A 23,111-nucleotide genomic window follows, 5' to 3' on the forward strand; every position below is an offset into this window, starting at 1 on the left:
AGAGAGGCGCGCCAGCTGCTTGAGTGCTTATCAGATAGTGCGTCGGCCCAGGGCTTGGCTGCGTTGGTTGTCATACATCGCTCTTGGGCCCGGCCGCCGCACAAGGCCGGAACCCAGCGTTGTGAGATGGTCTACGATTCTAGTACTCGAGCACTCAAGTAAGCTGCACAATGAGAGAGAAGAGGGAAAAAAAACCTGGGGTCACCGCCATCATACATCTCAGGTGAGACACTTACCGGCCAAAAATGTGGATATGTGGGCTTGCCGGAATTCAGTTGCATACAGAGCTGTAGTCATAATCAGTGGGAATCTTCTCAATATTTACCTCATATCTTTACTGGAACAGCTTGCCGGGACGACCCAGAAACCGGTACCACATTCGCCCCACACTAAATATCCCACTTCCCTCCTCCCCCACCCTCTCCTCCTCTTCTCCCCTCCCCCTTAGTATGATATGTCCCATTCCTTCCCTCTCTCCCAGTTAGATTAGGGCAATCCCTCTCCCACCAGATACTTCTCGATAAAATTATCTTTATCCTCTTTTTTTTCCTTTGGACAAATACCCGGATTCCTCCTAGGATATAAAATATGGTTAACCAGAAAGCTGTTTTGAGTTTGTTTTCCCCACTAGTTGGCCTCACTTGCTATTAATACCCTGTGCTAATATATTTGGCTTTCTTTTTAGTTGTCATCGATGGTTGGGGAATTTCTCCTTCCGAAAACCTACCCGGAGATGCTATTGGTAATGCAGAGACCCCGGTAATGGACTCCTTCCGCAAAAATACGGACGGATACACTACTCTCGAAGCCTCATCTCTTGCTGTAGGGTTGCCCGAGGGATTGATGGGTAACAGTGAGGTCGGGCATTTAAATATTGGTGCTGGGCGTGTTGTTTGGCAAGATGTAGGCAAAAACAAGCACTTTAAAACGTCTAGTTAAACGAAAAGGGGAAAGAACTGATGAGAATCTCTAGGTTGTCAGAATCGACCAAACCATGAAGAAGGGTGACTTCCCCAAAACTGAAAACATCAAGATTTCAATGATGCGTGCGAGGGAGGGAAACGGCCGTCTTCACCTGTTGGGCTTGATTTCGGACGGTGGAGTACACTCCCACCAGAATCACCTTTACTCCTTACTCTCTACTGCAAAGGAGTTTGGAGTCCCACATGTTTATATTCACATGTTCGGTGATGGGCGTGACACAGACCCTAAGAGTAGTGCTAGGTATCTGCAGGAACTGCTTGGCAGGATCAAAGAGCTTGGTATGGAAGATACTGTCAAGGTTGGGACTGTCGTGGGAAGATACTACGCTATGGATAGGGACAAGAGGTATAGTAGTATAATAGCTTGCAATATCGGTGCCCAGACTAATTTCTTCGACTCCAGATGGGAGCGTGTTAAAGTTGCTTTGGAGGGACTTGTCCAAGGTAAGGGCGAAACCTCGGAGGACCCCGTCGCAACTATCAAGGCCAAATATGAGCAAGGCGAGACGGATGAGTTCTTGAAGCCGATAATCGTCTCGGGAGAAGAAGCGAGAATTAAAGGTACTCCACCTATTAGCATCCTTGGTCTACTGTATTTCAAGTAGCGGGGCTCTTGCTAATTTCAGATTAAGACAACGATACCCTTTTCTTCTTCAACTACCGTTCAGATCGTGTGCGTGAGATCACCCAGCTTCTCGGTGTTGATAATTCTCCTCTTCCCGGCTTCCCTTATCCCAGGAACATCAATATCACTACAATGACCCAGTACAAGACCGACTATCCCTTCAATATCGCATTCCCACCGCAGCGTATGGATGATGTCTTGGCTGAGTGGCTGGCCAAGAAAGGGATCAAACAGTGCCATGTTGCCGAGACTGAGAAATATGCTCATGTTAGTTTTCTTATGTGCACCACCCCACATACCTCAGCTAATCATACGGGTGGAACAGGTAACTTTCTTCTTCAATGGGGGAGTAGAGCTGCGGTTTGAGAACGAAACCAGGGATATGGTTCCTTCCCCGAAAGTCGCTACCTATGACCAAGACCCAGGGATGTCGTGTGCCGCGGTTGCTGAGAAGCTCAGTGAACGTATTGCCGAAGGAAATTTCGAATTCCTGATGAACAATTTTGCGCCTCCAGACATGGTTGGGCACACTGGTGTCTACAACGCCGCAGTTCAAGCCGTTGGCCACACTGATGCCGCAATTGGTGTTGTCTATGAGGCATGCAAGAAACATGGATATATCCTCTTTATCACAGCTGACCATGGCAATGCCGAGGAGATGTTGAATGAAGAGGGCACCCCAAAGACCAGCCACACTACCAATCCCGTACCATTTATCATGGCGAACGCACCCAAGGGATGGAGTTTGAAAAAGAAGGATGGGGTTTTGGGCGATGTTGCTCCCACTATCCTGGCTGCGATGGGTTTGGACCAGAGCGATCATATGACCGGTCAGAGTCTTTTGGTTAAGTCTTAGTTCAGTTTTGTGCTGGGATGTATTTTAGGTTTTCTTCTTCTTCATTTTAGGTGAGCTTAATAGAGGGTGGGTTAAATACACCGGATAGAGTAAAATAAACTCAGTTCCAAACCTAGGGTGGAACTCTCAGGGCTACAGCATCCTTTGTTCTCATATTATCACGCAACAGTTTTCGAAATCTGTGCGTGGCTCTCCCCAATTGTATTACCCTGGCCACAAGTTACAGGCTCTGTTTAGTCCCACTGCCGGCTTCCTACTAGGGTATATCATGAATTCATGGTACACCGCACTAGTAATGTCTCAGTAGATGTAGTACGCTTCAAATAAAACATCATTAGAATAATGATTTCTCTTTGGACCAGGAAGATCAATCAAGCAAAACTATGATAATGAATATTGATAAATTCATAAGCTCATAAAACTAAACACTCCTAAAGGCTGGTTGTAGTGTGGTAAGTAACTCCTTAAATCCTGATTGCATTTTATACACTCTAGGAACCATTGATCAATATAAAACTCTGTTAAGGGGTTTGTACAATCCATTGAAAATTTGTTACCCATATCTAGAGAATATATTGATCTACTATCTAATATGTTATTTCTTTTCTAGGTATGTTGTAGCCAAAAACACCATCAACTTGAGATGAGAGAAAATCTAGGTAAAGGGTTTAGTTTAAGAGGTTCTGCACCATAACACATATTTTTCTGTTGAAATGTTTCTTTTGTTGCAGTATACCAAAGTGCCGCCTTAAAACACCGGGCACCACCCCTGCTCCGTACTCGAGTACAAGGGTACCTCATGAATTCATGGTACAGAGCAGGGATCAGATGTGAGATAGCAGTGGTACAGCGCTTATCAGGTGTGTGCCATAATTTTGGCCAAATAAGTGCAACTCAATTGAATAAAGTGAGAACTAAAGAACAAAATATATGATAATCATAACCAAACATTACTGCTTTTTCTTTTTTTCAGAGTATTTCATTCCAAGAACTCATTCAACTTGAAGAGAAAACAATAAGAAAGAGCAAAGAGCATAAGAAATGCCCCACCTGGGGATGGAGAAAGTTGATCTTTAGTGCTGGAGAGCACAGAAAAAGAGTAGTAAATAGAAACATAGATGAGAATATAAAGAAAAATAGGATTGGAAGGGGAGAGAAGAATGAAGGGCAAAGAATACAAAGCTAACTAAAGTCAAATCAGGCTATCCTAGCCCTGGAAAATATGGATGCCTGGCGATCCTATATGAAATGCTAGGAATTGGAGTCAGGTTTGGCAGTAAGAGTTAAAACCTGTTAGCCTAAATCATATATGATTTCGGACAGATTAATTGGATTTTAATCATCTAGGATAGCTAGGTGTGACTATTAAGGGAAAGTGGGATGGGAGTACAAGGTGTTGGGTATGAGGTATTGGGGCAGGGTGTGGGTGTGGGGTACTGGGTGCAGGAGTGGGGTATAGGATATGGGGTGAGAAGGGGATCACAAAAGGTAGAGAGGAGAAAGAGAGAAAATAAAGCAAAAAAAAAAAAACTAGTATTTGGTATGACCACCATTGGCACTAGAAACAGCATCAACACAGTCAATCATAGTATCCAGTATTTGGCCAAGCTCATACTCTGTAATTGCGTTCCACTAAGCATAAATTGCAGCTATCATGTCTTTGTTAGTCTGAGGGTGGGGGTGAAGTTTGTTGATTCGCATCTTCATTAACCTCCAAACACACTCAATAAGGTTAAGGTCAGGGGAGGTAGCAGGCCAAGGAAGAAGATAATTGTAAAGACCACGCTCTTGTAGTTGGACAACTGTAGATGGAGTGCGATGAGAGGAGGTATTATCATGCTGAATGTAGACATAATCATGAGTATGGACCGACTCCTGATGTCAAAATTCATCTAGGTGTGGCAAGATGTGGGATTGATATCCTTTAGTGTTGATAGTTTTACCCCAGGCAGCTTTATCCCATACAATTAAGGGTTCTTTACGATGGCCAACAAAGCAGCCCCAGACTAGGATCGATTCCAACTTTTTAAATTTAGGAAGAAGGCAGGATTCCTCAAACTCCTTGTCCACTCTTCTGGTAACCCAGACTCTGCCCAGAGCGCCACCAACATTGAAAGCGCATTCATCGGTCCAGATAATCTTAGACCAGTCTTGGGTAGCCCAAACCTTATAGGTATTAACCCAAGAGGAGCGTGCCTAACTAGTAGATAAATTATATTAGTTAATATACAAATAGTCTATAGGATATAATAAGGTATCGAGATTAGTAGCGTAAGAACTCAAATAACTGGACTATGTGTGAGGTAGTCTGAAATTTCCTCCTCTAGAAGAGCAGTAAAAAACACACTAAAAGTCTACCCCACAAGACAAAATAAGAATAAAAAAAACACCAGATCTTGCTGAGAGAGGGAAGTCCAATGTCCTAGCACATGGTCTGATTATTCAAGTTCTTAAAGTATCTAACCGACTGTGAATACCACTCGCGACACAACTAGAGAAGAAAGAAGACTTACCTGCAGGGTTTTGGTAGAGAGAAAGGGCTTCTTACGGGCAATGCGGCAGTGGTAACCAGAAGAAGCCATTGTGCGACGAAGGATATGGCCACATACACTCAAGCCAGCCATCTTTGCAATTTCCTTATATGGCTTATAGCAATTCTCTGCAGTGGCTATCGCCAATGTAATTAGTTTTTCACACTGGGGAGAATGGAGAATGGAATGCCGGCCCCGAATATTGTTCCAGATTGGTGTAAGTGGAGGGTGTGCAATCCGGTACACAGTTGAGAGAGCCACCCCAGTCACCATAGGGTTATGTTGATAAGACTACTGGGTAAAATGCTTGAGTCCTCGTATCTTGTGACAGAGGGCGATATCAACCTCGGTACGTAGTGGTAGACTATCAGTATTGGCGATCGCAGGGATAAGACTAAAGTCAGAAACCGGAGTTTCCAGATGTAATATATTAGGAGATGTGGATTGGTATTGACATTATAGATACTAATTCAACAGTTAGAATACTATTAGTTATAAATAAAGAGTTCTACTTCTACTTCTGCATCCTCTTGAGCTTGAGTCTAAAGAGCAGGGGTTGAGATAGAGCATGGTGTGCTAGGGCGATCACATTCCAGTTCAGAATCTACATCAAGAATAGTGTCAAACTCTGAGCCAGACTTGGTGGAAGTAGTAGAGGTGGTAGAGGGGCGATTAGGAAATGAAAAATAAGAATCATCGTCATCGGAGGTTTTGGCATTGAAAAGCCAAGTTCATAAATGGCTTGAACTTCCCGAAACAGGGGGAATATGTTCATCACTATTCGAGGAGGGTGGTGGCATTGTGAAGAGATTAGAACAAGAGTAGACTGGTAAGAAGTGGCGAACTATCATAAGAGTTCTTATGGGTTCTATTTATCATCGAATAGCATACACGTATTCATGAGATATCACTCATTACTTTTCAGCTACACACACATACCTCGTATTCAGCAGCACTATTTGGATAGTTAAGACAACTTTTACCATCATTATTCTCTCTAAAGATCTAAGTATCATGAGTATGATCGTTCTACTTATTCCACCAGTACTTCACTCGTTTTATTCTAAGAGAGGATACCAACACCTGGTCTCCGCTCCTCAAATCAGCGTTCAGTGTGTGTCACACATGACCTTTGGTTGAAACACAAACTTTTCTCGGTGTTCCAAAATTGACTTTACAAAGGAGGAATGACCACCCCTGCTCTGTACCATGAATTCATGATCTACCTTAGTACCATTCATACCAATACTAGGCAAGGGCGTTTAAGTATCTATACCGAGGTACAGCGCCTAAGTTTTGTATGTTACACTCGCAGTGGGCATTGTGTGAGCAACTGGTGCAACATACAAAACTTAGGAGCTGTACCTCTGTAAGTAAAAGGCTGACTTAAGGGAGGTAATGTGGCGAATAAGAAAAGAGAAAGCTTAGGTGATTTTAATAGCACGGTTAGACATCCCTAGCCCCCCCCAAGGTCATATCTAAATATCATACTCAGTATTATGATGTTCCTTCCATACAAATATCTCCGTGATCTTTTATAGAAATTGTTCCTTTAAGCAAGCACCGTCTAAGCATTGTTTTCCCCCTCGTATCAAGGTCGTACTAGGAATCCTCAGGCAAGTTTTCCAATTACGCGGGTGCTGGCGCTCGCTTGCACGAATAACGGTACCAGGCTCTCTAATGGTAATCGGATCTGGAGCGACCCCCCCTCTCGTTCCCTGGTCCCAGTGCTATAGCTGATTACGGCAGTCCGCGGGTGGAGTTCACATCAGAGCATGAAGCAAGATACGAGTGACTGGATGCGATATAATCTGCGGAATTTGCAGTCGGATAATGGGCCGCACAGAAGGGGGGGGTTATTGCTTAGTCACTCTGCTGTGCCGGTGGTCACGGCAGAGAAGGTTTCAAGGGAAATGATCATCTTTTCACCTTTGAACAAAACAATCAATCCATTTGGTCCAGCTGTGACTATTATTCCTCCTCTTCCCCCCTTCTGTTTTCGTCCCTGCTGAGGTCACTTCTTGCCCTTTACTTCTCACTACCGTACTCCAGCTACTATTTCCGCTACCTTATTACCACTCTGGACCAACCTCCTCACAGACACTGGATTCCCACCGCCACCTCTTGTTCTAGCCTTTCATTGCACTTACCCAGTACCTTTAACATATGCACCAAGCGTGCTATTAGATGCGTGAATAGACCCGTGGTAGTCAGCCTAGACATTGGCAAAACATATTGTGTTGATTATTTGTCAGGAATTCGTTGACATTCATAGTAGAAAGTGAAACAATTAGACTAGAGGGGGCTGTTGGACCCACCGGTGGAAAAGGAGGACGATCCATCGAGACTGAGAGTGAGCACTGGACACAGATCTTTCTCTTTCACTTCCCTTGGCTTCTTCCCTTTCCAGCAACCCCTCTCACAGATAAATTGCGAAATAGATAATTTTACCTAAACTCCTGCTGTACATCGGGTTGCTGTGACTAATCGATACAGCTCGAATTATCCTTCTTGTTAGGGTGACCTTGACTTCTGTTCTCGAGGCCCCTAGGATATCAAGGACCGGTGGTGACGTGTGTGCCAATAGCCTATTAAAGAGCTCGAACCGCAGGAAGCAAGACAGTGTTGTATCATACTCAAGCACTCATAGAAAAACTTATAGCACTTGTGTCATTTCCCTTCTTACCCAAGTAGACTACTGGTAATAATTTTATATGGAACGAGCATCCAAGTATGTACGAGTACAGTCATGTTCGTAAGGTCTTCATACCCCGGCGGTGTAACCACACAACCACAACACCTCTCCATGGAAAATTGAAAAAAAATCCAAACAACTCAATTAAGAAAAGTATATGAATAGAACTAATAAGCCTTAAGAAAATATTATTACCACTTTGAATGACCACCATCTGCATCTAGTACAGCCTGTATTCTCTCAGGCATCCTATCTATCTACCCATCCAACTTCTCTTGGGAAATTAAATCCCATTCCTCCTTTGCTGCCTGAAATAATTAAGCAGCACTGTAAGGCTTCCTATCCAACCTGGAGAATTGATTTCTGAGGGCTCTTTTGAGCAGAACCCAAGTGTTCTCAATAGGATTGAAACCTGGTGAGTTGGGTGGCTAAGGCAATTTTTGATAACCACAGTCTGACTGTGTAACGATCCCTCCTTGGATAGTTAGTTCTTGGCGACGGGGAATGATACTTCTCTTCTTCTGCTCCTTCTTTCTTCGTCTTATGATAGCGCTAGGCCTCTGCCTACGTTACTGATAGTACAAGACCTTCGTCTTCTATCTGAAACGCCTATCGTAAGTTTTCTCTAACTCTTCTTTGTGAAGAGCTCTCCTTGGCATAATGATAACGTTGCAATAAAGATAAAGATTGTAAAGGTGTTTTATATTCGTCAAAGTAATAAATAGGAAAAGTACTTAGAACAAAGCATGAAGAACCTATCCTCCTCAGTCACATCAGCCTCCTTATATAGTATTCTTCCCGCCCATAGTCATGTGACCCAAAGTGGTCACATGTGCGAAACCAAATTATAACAAACTAATCATGTGACCAAAGTGGTCACATGCTCAAAACTGATGACCTCGTAGTATGGTCATGTGCAAAAACTCACAAACCAATCATAATGCAATAAACAAGTCATATGACTCAGCTGAGTCACATGCGTGAAACCCATGACCTTATAATGAGATCATGTGCAAAACATAAATCATATGTGCAAGGCGTACCCGCAAGGCATACTCACAAGGTATACTCGCCAGGTACACGTCTCATGACTCATTATCGAGTCATGTGCGAAAGCATCACAAATCCCACACATAATAAATCATATGACTCGAATGAGTCATATGTGTGAAACAATAACATACCTGTGACTCATAAGCATGTGTCACGTGAAAACCTTTTCCTCGCTAAGCCACATTCGTGACAGACTGCAATTTTCTGTTTTCCTCACCACCATGCCAGGAGGCATTGTCTGCTGCTAGGTAGATGTTGTCAGAAGGTCTATCCAGACCTTCTATAAAAGGGATGAGGTATGGCTGGTGGATTTCAGTTGCATATTGGTGGGAATTGAGCCAAGTCTGTCTCTTTTGCTGGTCCTTTCTTCCTCCCCCCTCTTCCTCATAAGAATTAACTCAGTCCTGCCACCCTTCATAATTGCAGCATATACTCCAATACTAGTCCTCTCAGTCTTAAAGCTAGGCTTCAAGTTTTTTTCTTCCAGCTCTTCACTAGGTCTAACTCTGACCTTCCTGCCAGTAGGATTTGGATCATAGATAATGGTAGCTTCATCCACAAAAACAACCCAATTCCATGCACCCCTCCAATTCCTCCTTCTCCTAGCAAACTCCTTTCTCTTCTCCTTCTGTCCTTTCCTCCAAAAAGGGTTTTTTCTAGGTATCAGAAGCTTAATACCAGCTTCTGATATAATCTTATCTACAGATGTCTTTTCCAGACCAATATTCGCTTTTTTGGTAATGTCGCGTAATCCTAAATGAGGCTCGGCATCGATAATGGACTCCACTATCTTTCTTTTTTGAGGGGTAATTGTTGTTGGTCTTCCAGATCTGGGGGCATCATGGGTATTTCCATCTCTTGATTCAGCTCTTTTGAATACTGATTGAACAGTTGCCTTAGAGATACCCATAACCTTTGAAATTTTATTATACCCCATATCAGTATGTTTATACAGGGCATAAATTTCCTTACTTTGGTCTTCTCTAGCTCTTCGGGTATGTGGGGGGGTCATGGTAGAGGCGGTTGTTGTGGGGATGGAGGACAACACCGTTGCTGAGCCGGAGTATGAAGACTTTACGGACATGGCTGTGCCGGTATCTGCGATCTGATGCCAAGGCATAATTGTGAGTGTGCTACCCTAATTTGGGTAAATTAAATTTGTTCAATGCAACGCGTATCTTAAACTCGTGTTTCCCAAGCCCAGACCCAGTACGAGCACTGTAGATGTGGAAACGCGACACCTCGGCGGCCGAAAGAAAAACCCACCTCTCTCACACTCAGCACTCCTTGACACTCTAACCAGGTCCTTCCTTTCTCTTTCTCTTTTCCTTTTCCTTTTCCTCTTTTCCGATACGGCGCTGACCATTGCCTAAAATATTCTCGACCGACAGCAATCTTGTTGCCACCCAACTTGTCTCCACACAATCAAGATGCCATCCGCCGGCAAGAAGAGAAGAATAATTGCTTTCGACAAAAACGGAAAACGCCAGAAAGAGGAGCCAACGGAGTCAGACGAAGACCGTGTTCCTCACAAGAAAGCTAAGAGTGATACTCTAGAGCAGCGCCGTGCCCAGTCGTTAAAGCACACGAAGAGCAGCTTCGAAGAGGATTTGGGGAGGCTTACCCAAGAAGTCAACGAACTTAAAACAGGTATGTTTGACAATTAGTTTGTTTGCTGTGGATTAGCATGGTCTAATTTGTCTGTAGGAGGCCAAGAGCAAGACCAGGATTGGTGCCGACCTCACCTACCGAAAAGTTGGAATCCTCAAGAGGAAAGTTTGATTTTTCAGCAGATTGAGTGCGATGAGGGAACATTCGATAGGAAAACCACAATTCAGCTGTTCGGTGTGACGGAGGTAAACTGGACCCAATTTAGTTATTGTTTGGGAAGCATTGGGAGGTGGGAATTAAATACTAACAGCGGGTTATGATCATAGGCTGGCCATTCAGTTCTCCTTCATGTCACAGATTTCCACCACTACCTTTACGTCGCAGCTCCAATCGGATTTACTCAGCAGCATATCCCAGGTTTCAGAGGATTTCTTGAGGCTAAGCTCCAGAATGGCTTAGATCCTGCCATCGCTTGTGTTCATCTTCTCTTGCGCGAGAATCTGTACGGATTCAATGGAAACCAGCAGTCGCCGTACATTAAGATTGACGTTACGGACCCAAAGATAATTCCTCGTCTACGGAGTTTGATTGAGCATGGAGATGCGAATTATCAAAAGATGTGGCCTGCCGGGGATGGTGGCATAATGACATACGATGCGATTCAGTATGTAATGAGGTTCATGGTTGACACAATGATACCTGGAATGAGTTGGGTGGAGGTTCCTGCTGGGGAATATCGCTTGGTTGATACAAGGGAGAAACTGTCGAACTGCCAGATTGAGGCGAAGGTCCACTTCAAGAATTTGATTTCCCATCCCTCAGAGGGGGAATACCAGAAGATGGCACCATTACGGATTTTGTCCTTTGATATCGAGTGCGCTGGAAGAAAGGGGATTTTTCCGGAGCCACATCAAGATCCTGTCATTCAAATTGCTAATATGATTACTAAATACGGCGAGAGCAAGCCATTTATCAGAAATGTCTTCACTTTAGGGACTTGTGCGTCTATCGTAAATACACAGGTCTTTTCATTCAATAACGAGGGGAAAATGTTGATCAGTTGGAGTCAGTTCTTACATGAGGCGGATCCGGATGTCATCATTGGTTACAATATTGCCAATTTTGATTTTCCCTATCTGCTTGACCGCGCGAAGTATCTGAAGCTTGTTGAATTCCCCTATTGGACACGACTTAGGAACGTGAAATCGGAAGCAAAGGATTCCAATTTTTCCAGCAAACAAATGGGGAATCGCGATACGAAAGCAACGAATACTAATGGTCGTCTCCAGCTTGACTTGTTGCAATTGGTCCAACGTGATTTCCAGCTTCGTTCATATACTTTGAATTCTGTTAGTGCCCACTTCCTAGGCGAGCAGAAGGAAGACGTACATCACAGTATGATCACTGAACTGCAAAACGGTACCGCAGACTCGAGACGTCGTCTGGCTGTGTATTGTCTCAAGGATGCTTATCTTCCCCAGAGATTGATGGATAAGCTCATGTGTTTGGTCAACTATACGGAGATGGCTCGTGTCACCGGCGTCCCGTTCAACTATTTGCTGTCTCGTGGACAGCAGATTAAATTCATTTCACAGCTATACAGAAAAGCTAAGGAACAAAAATTGGTGGTGCCCAACCTCCCACCACAGGGTGGTGATGATCAGTACGAAGGGGCAACAGTTATTGAGCCAGAGAGGGGATATTATGATGTGCCAATCGCAACTCTTGATTTCGCAAGCTTGTATCCCAGTATCATGCAAGCGCATAACCTTTGCTATACGACTCTTGTTAAGAAAGAAACTTGCGACCGGCTCGGCCTTCAAAAGGACATTGATTACGAAATAACTCCAAATGGCGATCGTTTCGTTAAGGCTCATAGACGCAAGGGGATGGTGCCTTTGATTTTGGAGGCCTTGCTTGGAGCAAGAAAGAAGGCAAAGGCAGATCTCAAGAAAGCGACTGATCCTTTCGAGAAGGCCGTTCTGAACGGTAGACAATTGGCCTTAAAAATCTCCGCCAACTCTGTTTATGGTATCACCGGTGCGACTGTGGGGAAGCTGCCATGTTTACCAATTGCTTCAAGTGTCACAGGCTATGGTCGTCAAATGATTATGCGAACAAAGGAGGAGGTTGAAAAGAGATACACCATTGCAAATGGGTATACCCACGATGCCAAGGTCATATATGGAGACACGGATTCCGTAATGGTGAAGTTTGGGCCTAAAGATCTTCCTGCTGCCATGGAGTTGGGGAAAGAGGCGGCAGAATTTGTCTCGCAGAAGTTTGTTACTCCTATTAAGCTGGAGTTTGAAAAGGTGTACTTCCCGTATTTACTCATCAACAAAAAGCGGTACGCTGGCCTTTACTGGACGAACACGGAGAAGCACGACAAGATGGATAGTAAGGGAATCGAAACGGTTAGGCGAGACAATTGCAGACTTGTTCAAGTTTGTATTGAGACGGTCTTGAGAAAGCTATTGATCGATCAAGACGTTGAGGGGGCCCAGACGTGTGCATTCCTGCCCTTGGTTGATGTGACTAGGCTTGGTGTGCTAATTGGAAATTCGTAGATACGTCAAGGATTTGATTTCGGATCTTCTCCAAAACCGCATTGATATGAGTCAGTTGGTGATTACAAAGGCTCTTTCAAAAAATGATTATACCGCAAAACAAGCACATGTGGAGCTTGCAGAGAGAATGAGGAAACGTGATGCTGGTATATGGTCCCCCGAGCCTTAGGGGTTGTTTGTAACGGGGCTAATTGTGTGTAACAGGTTCTGCGCCAACACTTGGGGATCGTGTCGCCTATGTCATTGTGAAGGGCGCAGGTGGCGCAAAGAATTACGAGAAATCCGAAGATCCAATTTTCGTGCTCGAGAACTCTGTTCCCATCGATACCAAATACTATCTCGAGAATCAACTTTCAAAGCCCCTGAGCAGAATCTTCGAGCCCATCATTGGTGATAGGAAGGCTCAGCAGTTGTGTGCGTACCCCCTTCAGATGACTTATACAGCCGAATTTCAGTGAATCCATGCTAACATACATATATAGTAACTGGTGATCATACGCGCACCATCTCGGTTTCAGCACCCACAGTTGGAGGGCTCATGAAGTTTGCCAAAAAGACCGAGACGTGCATGGGGTGCAAGATCCCACTCACGAAGAAGGAAGAGGCTGGCGGAGCTGTTTGCTCGGATTGCAAACCTCGATTCGGCGAGCTGTATCAGAAGACCGTGACCAGAGTTTCCGAGCTGGAGGTCAAGTTTAGCAGACTCTGGACGCAGTGTCAGAGGTGTCAGGGGAGCATCCATTGCGAGGTCATTTGCAGTTCTCGGGATTGCCCGATCTTTTATATGAGAATGAAAGCGAAGAAGGATGTTGTTGATGCTGGAAAGGATCTGAGGAGGTTCGATGTCGATATTAGTTGGTAGTGGGGGGTTTGATTGTCTTCTTGTGGAATATTCATCTCCTTTTGTGCTTCATTTCGCTGCTTAACTTTTTATAGTTTTTTCATTATTTTTTCACTCGAGTATTGCACTGCATATGGGTGGTTCACTTAGAGTGACATTAATGCACTGTACCTGGCATGACTAGTAATGATTACCCCACTTCATTTGTACTATTAGACATGAAAAGAAACAAAGAAAAAGAAAACGATGACACAGTATTATACCCCAAAAACTTCTGGCGGTTATCATGAAGTCTCCAAAACACCGCGATATAATACTCCAGCTCCCCAAATTCCTGTCATTCAAATTTAGAGCATCTAGCTTATCCCATCGACACCATACCGTACAGACCGAGATCTATGTACCCATTTCACATTCCCTTCTCTAGTCGAAAAAATCAGTTCTGCCTCCCTCCCTCCTCCGCATCGTTACCGTCATCAGACTCACTTTCCGCACTCCCTCCCCTTGCCCTTAGTTCTCCCTCGTCGGTGGCAACGGCTCGATATGCACCGTCCTTCTTGTCTTCCTCATCTCGCCGGCCGATTATCACGTTTCCGACAACGAGCAGGCCAGCGCCTAACCACCATGTTGGCGGAAGGGATTCAGTGAATACTGCCCAGCCGAGAAGTGCTGTTGTCTATATTCAAAGGAGGGAGGTTAACTTTGGAAGGTGGCGGGGAAGGGAAGGGGAACAAACCATAAAGTTCGCAGAAGTATTGACTATACTAACTTTCGTTGCTGTGGGTCCTTTTGCTAGTGCTGCGGTGAAGAGTCCCCACATCTGTGGTGCTCGGAACATCAATGACTATTTCTCTACACTCATGCCGGGTAGCCTATAGCTACAATAGTACAACATACGATTGCGTTGAACAATAAATTCAGCCCAAAAAATATCTACCTCAAGTTCGTGTCAATTTCACCCGCAAACATGCATGGGCAGATGGTACATACCCCTCGAACAACAAATTCGACAGCTTTGGAGTCGTCCGGTAGGGAGAATAGGCGGGCGATTGAGGAGGAGAGGCTGGTTGTTAGGACTGTAGTTGTGAGTTTTGCGAAGAGCCCATTGAATGCTGCTGCTATGCCACTGCCGACTGCTAGATGGAGCCAGGACATTGTTTGGGGAGGGGATTTGTCTAAGGTTTGTGCGAAATGCGAGACTGGTGAGGGTTCCGACTCGGTTGTGCCGAGGTCTTGTACAGTATTATAGTATACGATATCGTAACTCGGGAGGTTTGATGGTTAATATCTGTGATACTTGTAGTGATGTCTGGCCACCAGGCGCTACTCGTAGCAGGGTGAACCCCTGAACTGTGACACTAAGCTTTTGGTGGGCTAAACATGAAAGCCTCAGCCACCGCTTCCAACGCCCTCCTTTTGTTCTTTTCTTGACTACTTCTCAACAATCCTACGACTCTCTCTTTCCCTCTACCTTTCTCCTCGGCCAGGACACAATGGACCGGCGGAGTTTCACCGTCATTTTTGCCGCGGTGGTACTCAGACTGGTTCTGTTCACGGCGTTCCCCTCGCTACCTGACCTACTGACCAATCGTGTGGAACTGTCTACGCCTGTAACGAGCTTCAAACGGTTACAGGAGGGTCTGTTCTTGTATACCCATGGATTGTCACCTTATGATGGGGGGGTCTTTCATCAGGTTTTCACTTTTCCTCCCCCCGCTCCTCCGGGGGGCTTTGCTGACAGCGCTGTTGTAGGCCCCATTGCTGCTAGCGTTCTTCACAACACTCCCGTCGAATCCAATCGTCGTTTACCTAGTCTACATACTTTCGGACGTGCTCTCGGCACACTCACTCATACAAATCGCAACCTCGGGAGTGAGCGTTTCGACACCGTACCACACCTCGCCCAGGAAATCTTCAACTTGGCCGCCATGGGCCGTCGCCGCAGCATTCTTGTTCAACCCGTTCTCTATTGCAACTTGTATTGCTCGCCCGACGATCGTGTTCACAAATACTGTGATTCTGACGGCTATTGCGAAGGGGGTTCAAGGACAGGGTGTTGCCGCTGTGTTAGCTCTCGCAATGGCTTCGTACTTGTCACTTTACCCCGTGCTATTGCTCCCGCCGATGGTCCTGCTAGCGTACGACTCCCTGCCAGTGGTGAAGAAGGGGCGCTATCTCGGGAGCTTTGCCGTTATGTTGACTTCTGTGTTTACCGTTGCGGCAGCGGGACTCGGCGCGTTGTCATGGGGGATCACGGGCGGGAGTTGGGAGTTTCTAGCATCGACGTATGGGGTGCATCTGCTGCTGCCGGATCTGACGCCGAATGTAGGGCTTTGGTGGTACTTTTTCATAGAGATGTTTGATTCGTTCCGAGAGTTCTTTCTATGCGTTTTTCAGTTGCATTTGGCGGTTTATTTGGCGGGATTGTGCCTGCGGTTGAGGTTTGTTATTCTTTATTCTTGAATGCTCCGTCGTAGGGACGCTAAATTGGATGATAGGAAACAACCTCTATTTGTGATTACGACCTTGTTGGGCATAAGCTCAATTTTCAAGTCGTATCCTTCAATCGGGGATACTGCGCTATACCTTTCTTTGCTATCGCTGTATAGACATATATTCCCACGTATGTCTTTTCTCCTCCCTCCCTACATCGCAAGGCTGATATGAAATAGTGATGCGCTACACCTTTTTTGTCACCTCTACACTCCTCTATGCTACCCTCCTAGGCCCCGCGTTCTATCATCTATGGATCTACGCCGGTTCCGGCAACGCCAACTTCTTTTACGCAATCACGTTGGTGTGGAGCCTTGCAGTTACGGTTCTTGTCTCGGACGCTATCTTTGCCGTGCTGCGGGATGAGTGGGAGACCGAGAGACCGGAGATGAAGGGGAAGGAGATTGTGCAGATTTAGATTGGTTTGGCAAGGCGTTTTTGGTGGGATTGGATGGGATGGGATTCGTTGTAGTTCTAGAAGTATCTATGGTGCTGCTCGCGATAAACCAACGATAATTGGTGCATAAAAGTAGGGTTGGGAAAAAGTTCATACCGAACCCAAAAAGCAACTTTCTCTATTTTATTTCATTCCATAGGTACCGCAGCTAGTACACGTAGCTACAATCTCTATAATTTGAATTCAATATCTTGTGTTCCTGATGCAGTATAAACTTTTGAAAATAGATTGAAATTTAGCCAATGAGATATATGCGAAGAGGAACGTTGTAAGGAATGCTCGTTAGGCTTCCTGACAACCTCCAAGCGGAATGAAGTGGTGAAATGGAGTGGTATGAAATGGACCAACAGGAATGGAATGAATCATAAGGAATGAAGTGGGCTCAGAGGAATGAAGTTTTTCGAATGGAATGTCATGGGATGGCTGGTCTTTGTCGTTTCTATGGTTGAAAAGATAATTTATGAGATTGGAATACTTAAACGGGTAGCTGTCTACCTAGTATCTTAATAATATGAATATAACGAATAATTGAGATACTTTCTATCGCTTAAACTCTTACAAAAAACTCTTCTTTATTTTCTTCCTACTTTATATTACTGCGTTTCTGCTTCAAGGAAAGATATTTTAAAGTCGAGTGATTTCTCATGAACCAAGGACTGGGGTGAGTCGTTATATAGATGGATTCCAATAGAAGCTGAATATATAATAAGTCAATAATGGGGGAACGGAATACACCTTTTTACTTGTGTACCTACAAGTTAGTATTATAAGATTAAGTGGATTCATTATTGCCAGTTTCCAGTACTATCTATAATTTGTAGAAGTTGATATTCAGATATGCTTGTGAGAATAATATATGAGAGATGGAAAAAAAGATTAAGATAAAAGATTTTTCTCTGAACTGCTTTCAATTTTTAACTGCATACAACTAGGGTTAAAAATCAAATAATAGTGGAACAAATATCTGTTAGGCATATATAATACACCTGATATCTAATATTTGGTAAACATTTCATTTATATCAATAACTGCCTGACATCTTGTTGGCATACTTTCAATCAACTCTTTAAGCTCTCACTCTCCAGTATTATTACAAACTCCCTTAACTGCACTTCTTAATCTATTATATGTTTTATTTTCTGAAAAATTATCCTGCAGATAATTTTTCATAATATACTCTACCCTTTCAATATATTTCAGATCTGAAGAGAATATAGGTCATTGAATAAGTTCAATTTCTCCCACTCTCAATTCTGTTTGAATATCTCCTATTGTATATCCTGGTACTCCATTTTTCACAAGCTGTAAGTAAATTCCGTCTTGACGACATAATTCAATATAGTTATGAATAAAGATAAATGGAACAGTGCATGCACAATAACTCTCAGAATAGATTAACCCCTAGTCACTCTCCTAAAATATACTTAGACTGTAACGATCCCTCCTTGGATGGTTAGGTCTTGGCGATGGGGAATGATACTTCTCTTTTTCTTTTTCTTCCTTCTTCGTCTTACGATAGCACTAGGCCTCTGCCTAAGTTACCAATAGTACAAGACGTTTGTCTTCTATCGGAAACGCCTATCATAAGTTTTCTCTAACTCTTCTTTGTAAAGAACTTTCCTTGGCATAACGATAATGTTACAATAAAGATAAAGATTGTAAAGGTGTTTTATATTTGTTGACGTAATAAGTAGGAAAAGTACTTAGAATTCAATCTAATTTTATTTATACTAGTACCGCCAACACTGGCATAGGACCAGTCTCCCCCTCGCACCATAAAAACAAACTATCTAAAATACACTACTGTGGACCATTCTGCCTCGCAACCGCTCCCCCCAAACATAAATCCATAAATCACTACCTAAGTGGGCTCACGGGCGCTTGCAGCAACTAGTGCTGCCCCCGATTAATGCCTCTTCCCACCTCGCTACCCAGCCACCGTCTCATACCCTCACTCCTATCCGGCCCCAACAAAATCTTACTCACATACTCCATAAAAGAAACATACAGTCTATCCCAACATCCCTCCGCCCTCTTATAATGCAACCCAAGATCCAGTAACCCTCTGCTAACACTACACCACAGTAGGGGCGGTGTGATTCCTTTAGTAACCCGTTTACCTTAGCCGACCTCAAAACCAGCGATGTCCATGTTGCCAGGTTCAGCTCATCCCACCGCAAATGCTGGGAGCTCCAGAATCGATTGTGACAAATCCGCAGATACCGGGGACGTCTCTCAAAGTGTTCCGTGAAAGTGGTGCGTTTCTTCGTGGCTGCAGCGGCGATGGCGGTACCACAACAGAGACAATCGCACCGCCATTGGTCTGGCAAAAAGAACCACTTCTTCGGTAGTGTCACCTTGCTAGGCAGTACACAGGCACTGCTATCATGTCTCTTCTCGCACTGGGTACAGGTCGTAGGGTCTCCTATTGATACTGTCCCCCCATTCCTTTCCACTATCAGTGTGCCATCAAAGAGATTACCCGCCACAACCAGCTTCCCATCTATTAGTCTGATATGGCGAGGGACCCCTAAGCCCAGCCACCGATGTTCCATCCACCAGTACTTCCACCTCGGGACTGCCGAATCTTTATACAAGTCTTCATCCGCAGGTCGTCCCCTAGCATAGCGGGGGCACTCAGTGCAGTGGTGTCGGTCTTCCTTCCCTTCACATCCATCATGGCCGACCATGCCTGTCCCACTACGGATCCTCATCAAAACATAGGAATCCATCCGGGTTAGGCCTCGGAGGTGCCGAAGCTCCTTTGGTTCTCGGGCATAGTATCCGTACCCTTCTCTAGCATGCAAGTCCCCCATTCCTTTTTTCGAAGCTCCTGAGCCCGGACTGCATGGCCAATCCCAAAGCTAACACCTTCCCAGAGGAGAGGGCACAGGGGGCATCCAATACATGCCTTGGCCTTCAAGTCAACCATCTCGTTGCCATCAATGCCCATGTGACCGGGGATCCAACCGAAACTAATGTGTGAGAATGCATTCAACAGGGGTACCATTACCTCTCACAATTCAGCCGAGTCACCATCTGAAAACATGCTATCAACCATGATGAGGGCCGGCACGTAGTCCAAGAACACATAAACTGGGCGTCTCTTGGCCATATCCTGCGCATGCCGAAGGGCACACACAACGGCAAACAGTTCACATTCCACAATGCTCCAGGATGCGGGGACTGAGTACCCGTCAACACAGGTCAAGACTCCTTTCTCAAACACCACCCAGACTACACTAGCCCCTTCCGAGCACTTGGACTCATCTGTGTATATAACCACATCCGAAGATGTACACAGGCCTTTGTATAACACTCGGTGGCATGCAGCCATCACCGCCTTGCCTTTCCCAATCGAGACTGACAGGCGACAGGTGAGCTCCTTGTCTGAGCTCTGTCGATGTGCCACCATGCCCTCCTCCTTCCACTGTAGTCGTATTTCTCCAAACCACGGATGCTGGTCAGAGTACCAGTAATTGATGAACCGACTATAACACCTCCGTTGTAGATACCTCCCCTGAATAGCAACGGGCGGCGTTCCGAACTCGGCTAATAGTATGTTTGCTAATCTCATAGGCGTTCGAAACACTGACCGGAGGCAGTCGTTAATGTGGACCTGAATATGTTTCACATACGACGCATAGTCGGTTACAAACTCAAGTTCATAGTAGATGGTTGGAAGGTAGGCTGCCTGCACCAAACGGTAAGTCTCCCACACCCCTAATCCACCAACACTCCCAAACCTCCTCCCCAATGCCAAAATCCTTCTCCTAACACCCAACCCCCTTTCCAACCAATACTTTACATGAGAGGAAAAATTAAGAAACACATTAAACCTATACCCAAGAACCCGTAAGTCCTCCGAAGGCAACACTATTTCTCCTAAAAAATCCATTTCCCCCCATGCCCTATCTCCAAACCCAATCCACTGAGTCTTGAGGGCATTAAATCCCATTCCCCTCGCTCTGGCTATGCGGTCAGAATCTGCAAATATTTCTTGCGCATGATATTGGGCTGCTTTGCAAGATTCTGCCGCTACCATAATCCCGTCATCGAAGTACGAGACCACCAGCTGATGTACACTGGGGGAGTATCGTATGCATGGCCTGAATATGTCTGCCACATACCTACCGAAAAGAAACGGGGACAGTGGTGAGCCCTGAGGCACTCCCTTACTAACATAGTAGGGCTTAGAGACACACCTGTTGAAGTGAAACTGTACCGACCAACAGGAAGCCCACTGACGGATCCATTGGTAAAGGTATCCGGGGCTCCCACTAGCCACCAAAAAGTCAGACAGCAAATCGATATCAATGTTATCAAACCCTCCTTCTACGTCCATTGACAAGATCAGCCTTTTGTAGCCTTCATTATGCTGCAAGAACTCGAAGACCACAGCCATGGCATCATGAACACCCCTCTTCCGTTGAGACCCGAATTATGTTTCTCCCAGGTCCAGGCAGGTAGCCAGTCTCAATAGTACTACCCATTCTGCGACCTTTGTCGGTGTTGGAAAAAGATGTATCATCCTCCACGATTTCATGACAACATACTAGGGTTTGTCCAGCTTGGGTATGAGTACCACCTCAGCCTTATGCTAGTCTGGAATATCGTGTCGTAACTTGTAGTCCACCATGCGCCTCAATGTTGCTATATCTCTTCATTTCCAAAAACGTAGGAAGGGATAGCCAATATCATCCTCACCCGTGCCTGTATTCGTAGGGGACCTTGCAAGGGTAATTTCCATTTCCTGAGCACTGTCCATATCGATCTTGGAATCCTCCCAAGAGGTGGGGTTGACAGGAGACAACTGCTGTGCAATCAGGTCACTAATGTCTGAATGTGTAGTAGCATAGGACCCATCTAAGCAGGCCATGGAGGGAAGGGTTCGCTTAGCTTCCAACTTCCATGCCAATCTAAATATGTCTGGGTCTTAGCTCTCTGTTATTTTTTCCCTGATATGCTCGAACCTAGCCCTTAGCAGGCATGCTCGGTACACACATCAGGCCAATTTGTAGTCCTCCATCTGCTCCGTCTTGTGTTTAGAGTATCGATGTAGCTGGGCTATATCCAACCTCATTCTTTCCAACTCGGGTGTCCACCACTACTCTCACTGGCCTCTGCCAATGGAGGCCCGTGGCAGTGTATCCCCCACTTGTCTTACTCCTTCCCATAACCTCCCATCTTCCACCCCTTGCAGGGTATCCAACTGCTTCCCAACCTTTTTCCACACCGCCTTCTTCCAGGCCAGCCTCCGACGCATAATGTTGTCAGGAAGATCGACTGTCAACTTTAGAGCTTGAGCACTGTGCTTGCAGCCAGTGGCATCCAGGTATCGATGGCTGACATATGGGGCTCTGTGCAGGCAGAGGTCAATTCTGGACACGTCCCGAAAGGTAGGCACTATCGGGGGGACCATGTTCATATCGCGCGTTGGGGCCGTGAACCACTATTTCAGCCACCATCCACCATTATTGTTGTGGTCCGTATTGGGGTCCCAATCCTGGTGTCTGGCATTGAAGTCACCAAACACTATGTCCGGTTCCCCAAGTTCATCCGACCAGCCAACAAATTGGTCCTTAGTGTATCCAGGTCGAAAGTAAACCCCAGCAAGTACTCTTTTTACCTCTTTTTCCCAGTAGCCTATACTGGCACTGCTCTCCCCATGCCCTACCATCTCAAACATCCCATAAATGTGGGATTGAACAAACACCTCAACACTTGACTTCTTAACAAAAGAAAACAAATCCCACCCGTCAACATCTATAGGTACATGTAGTCCTTCCAGGTCAACCGGTAGTTCAATAATAAAAAGCCAATCAACAAAAGAAAACAAATCAAATGCCAGCACTCGATTCTGACTACTCCTCCCCACGTTTAATGCCATTGTCGTAATAAGCATTAAAAGGGGACCTCAACTGATCCACTCGGGCTACAAGGGCCGGAGGCATATGGGGCACCACTATCCTGGTCCCGGGAGGTCTAAAAGGTGTCTTCCGGGTGGGGTTTGGAGGTGGCAGTAGTTTCCAAAATCCCGCGCGCTGGCGAGGGAGAGGGGGAGGGGCGCTCTGGTTCCTTACCCTTGGCCTTGTCCGTCTTCTGACAGGGGCCCTCATCTTCCTCGTCACTGCTGATCTCGACTAGTCATGGTGTTGGAGACCTTCCACGACTGTGGCGTCGTCTCCGGGTCCTCCCCGTTTGACTTCCCTGGTGTTCCAGTTTCTTGGCAGGTTTTGTCAGCGGGGCCATCTCTCGCTTTGCACTTGAAGAAGATGGAGCTGGAGGTGACAACCTGACTCCTGGGCACTGCTCGTATCCAGTAAAATGGTCTATCTGATCACAAAGCCAGCATTGTCTCCTAGTGTGTCCACAGGCTTGGCACACACCTCCCGG

The 23,111-nt window shown here is 45.4% G+C and overlaps 4 protein-coding genes; 3 read left to right on the top strand and 1 right to left on the bottom strand.

The window, feature by feature from the left end:
* The first annotated feature begins 443 nt into the window (after positions 1 to 443).
* GSTUM_00008020001 (uncharacterized protein) lies at positions 444 to 2,579 on the top strand. XM_002839803.2 is given in 7 exon segments: positions 444 to 613; positions 686 to 903; positions 974 to 1,262; positions 1,272 to 1,329; positions 1,387 to 1,544; positions 1,616 to 1,875; positions 1,934 to 2,579. Coding segments are annotated over 7 exon segments (1,539 nt in total). The 5' UTR covers positions 444 to 588; the 3' UTR covers positions 2,465 to 2,579.
* A 7,390-nt stretch (positions 2,580 to 9,969) lies between these two features.
* On the top strand, positions 9,970 to 14,022 carry GSTUM_00008021001 (uncharacterized protein). XM_002839804.2 has 8 exons: positions 9,970 to 10,393; positions 10,451 to 10,599; positions 10,681 to 10,886; positions 10,938 to 12,795; positions 12,829 to 12,863; positions 12,925 to 13,070; positions 13,129 to 13,338; positions 13,407 to 14,022. Exons 1-8 carry the CDS (start codon positions 10,174 to 10,176, stop codon positions 13,784 to 13,786), a joined length of 3,204 nt encoding a protein of 1,067 aa, XP_002839850.1. The 5' UTR covers positions 9,970 to 10,173; the 3' UTR covers positions 13,787 to 14,022.
* Positions 14,023 to 14,201: 179 nt separating this feature from the next.
* GSTUM_00008022001 (uncharacterized protein) lies at positions 14,202 to 15,056 on the bottom strand (the record flags this gene model as incomplete). XM_002839805.2 has 4 exons in its annotated part: positions 14,756 to 15,056; positions 14,663 to 14,698; positions 14,502 to 14,585; positions 14,202 to 14,441 (listed from the first exon to the last, which is right to left on the bottom strand). The coding sequence occupies exons 1-4, from the start codon at positions 14,918 to 14,920 to the stop codon at positions 14,202 to 14,204; spliced, it is 525 nt and encodes a 174-aa protein (XP_002839851.1). The 5' UTR covers positions 14,921 to 15,056.
* A 106-nt stretch (positions 15,057 to 15,162) lies between these two features.
* On the top strand, positions 15,163 to 16,802 carry GSTUM_00008023001 (uncharacterized protein). XM_002839806.2 has 4 exons: positions 15,163 to 15,459; positions 15,518 to 16,206; positions 16,264 to 16,388; positions 16,438 to 16,802. Exons 1-4 carry the CDS (start codon positions 15,259 to 15,261, stop codon positions 16,674 to 16,676), a joined length of 1,254 nt encoding a protein of 417 aa, XP_002839852.1. The 5' UTR covers positions 15,163 to 15,258; the 3' UTR covers positions 16,677 to 16,802.
* Positions 16,803 to 23,111: the final 6,309 nt, after the last annotated feature.

Source organism: Tuber melanosporum, assembly GCF_000151645.1.
Source record: "Tuber melanosporum whole genome shotgun sequence assembly, scaffold_41, strain Mel28".
In the NCBI taxonomy this organism is placed as follows: Eukaryota; Fungi; Ascomycota; class Pezizomycetes; order Pezizales; family Tuberaceae; genus Tuber; species Tuber melanosporum.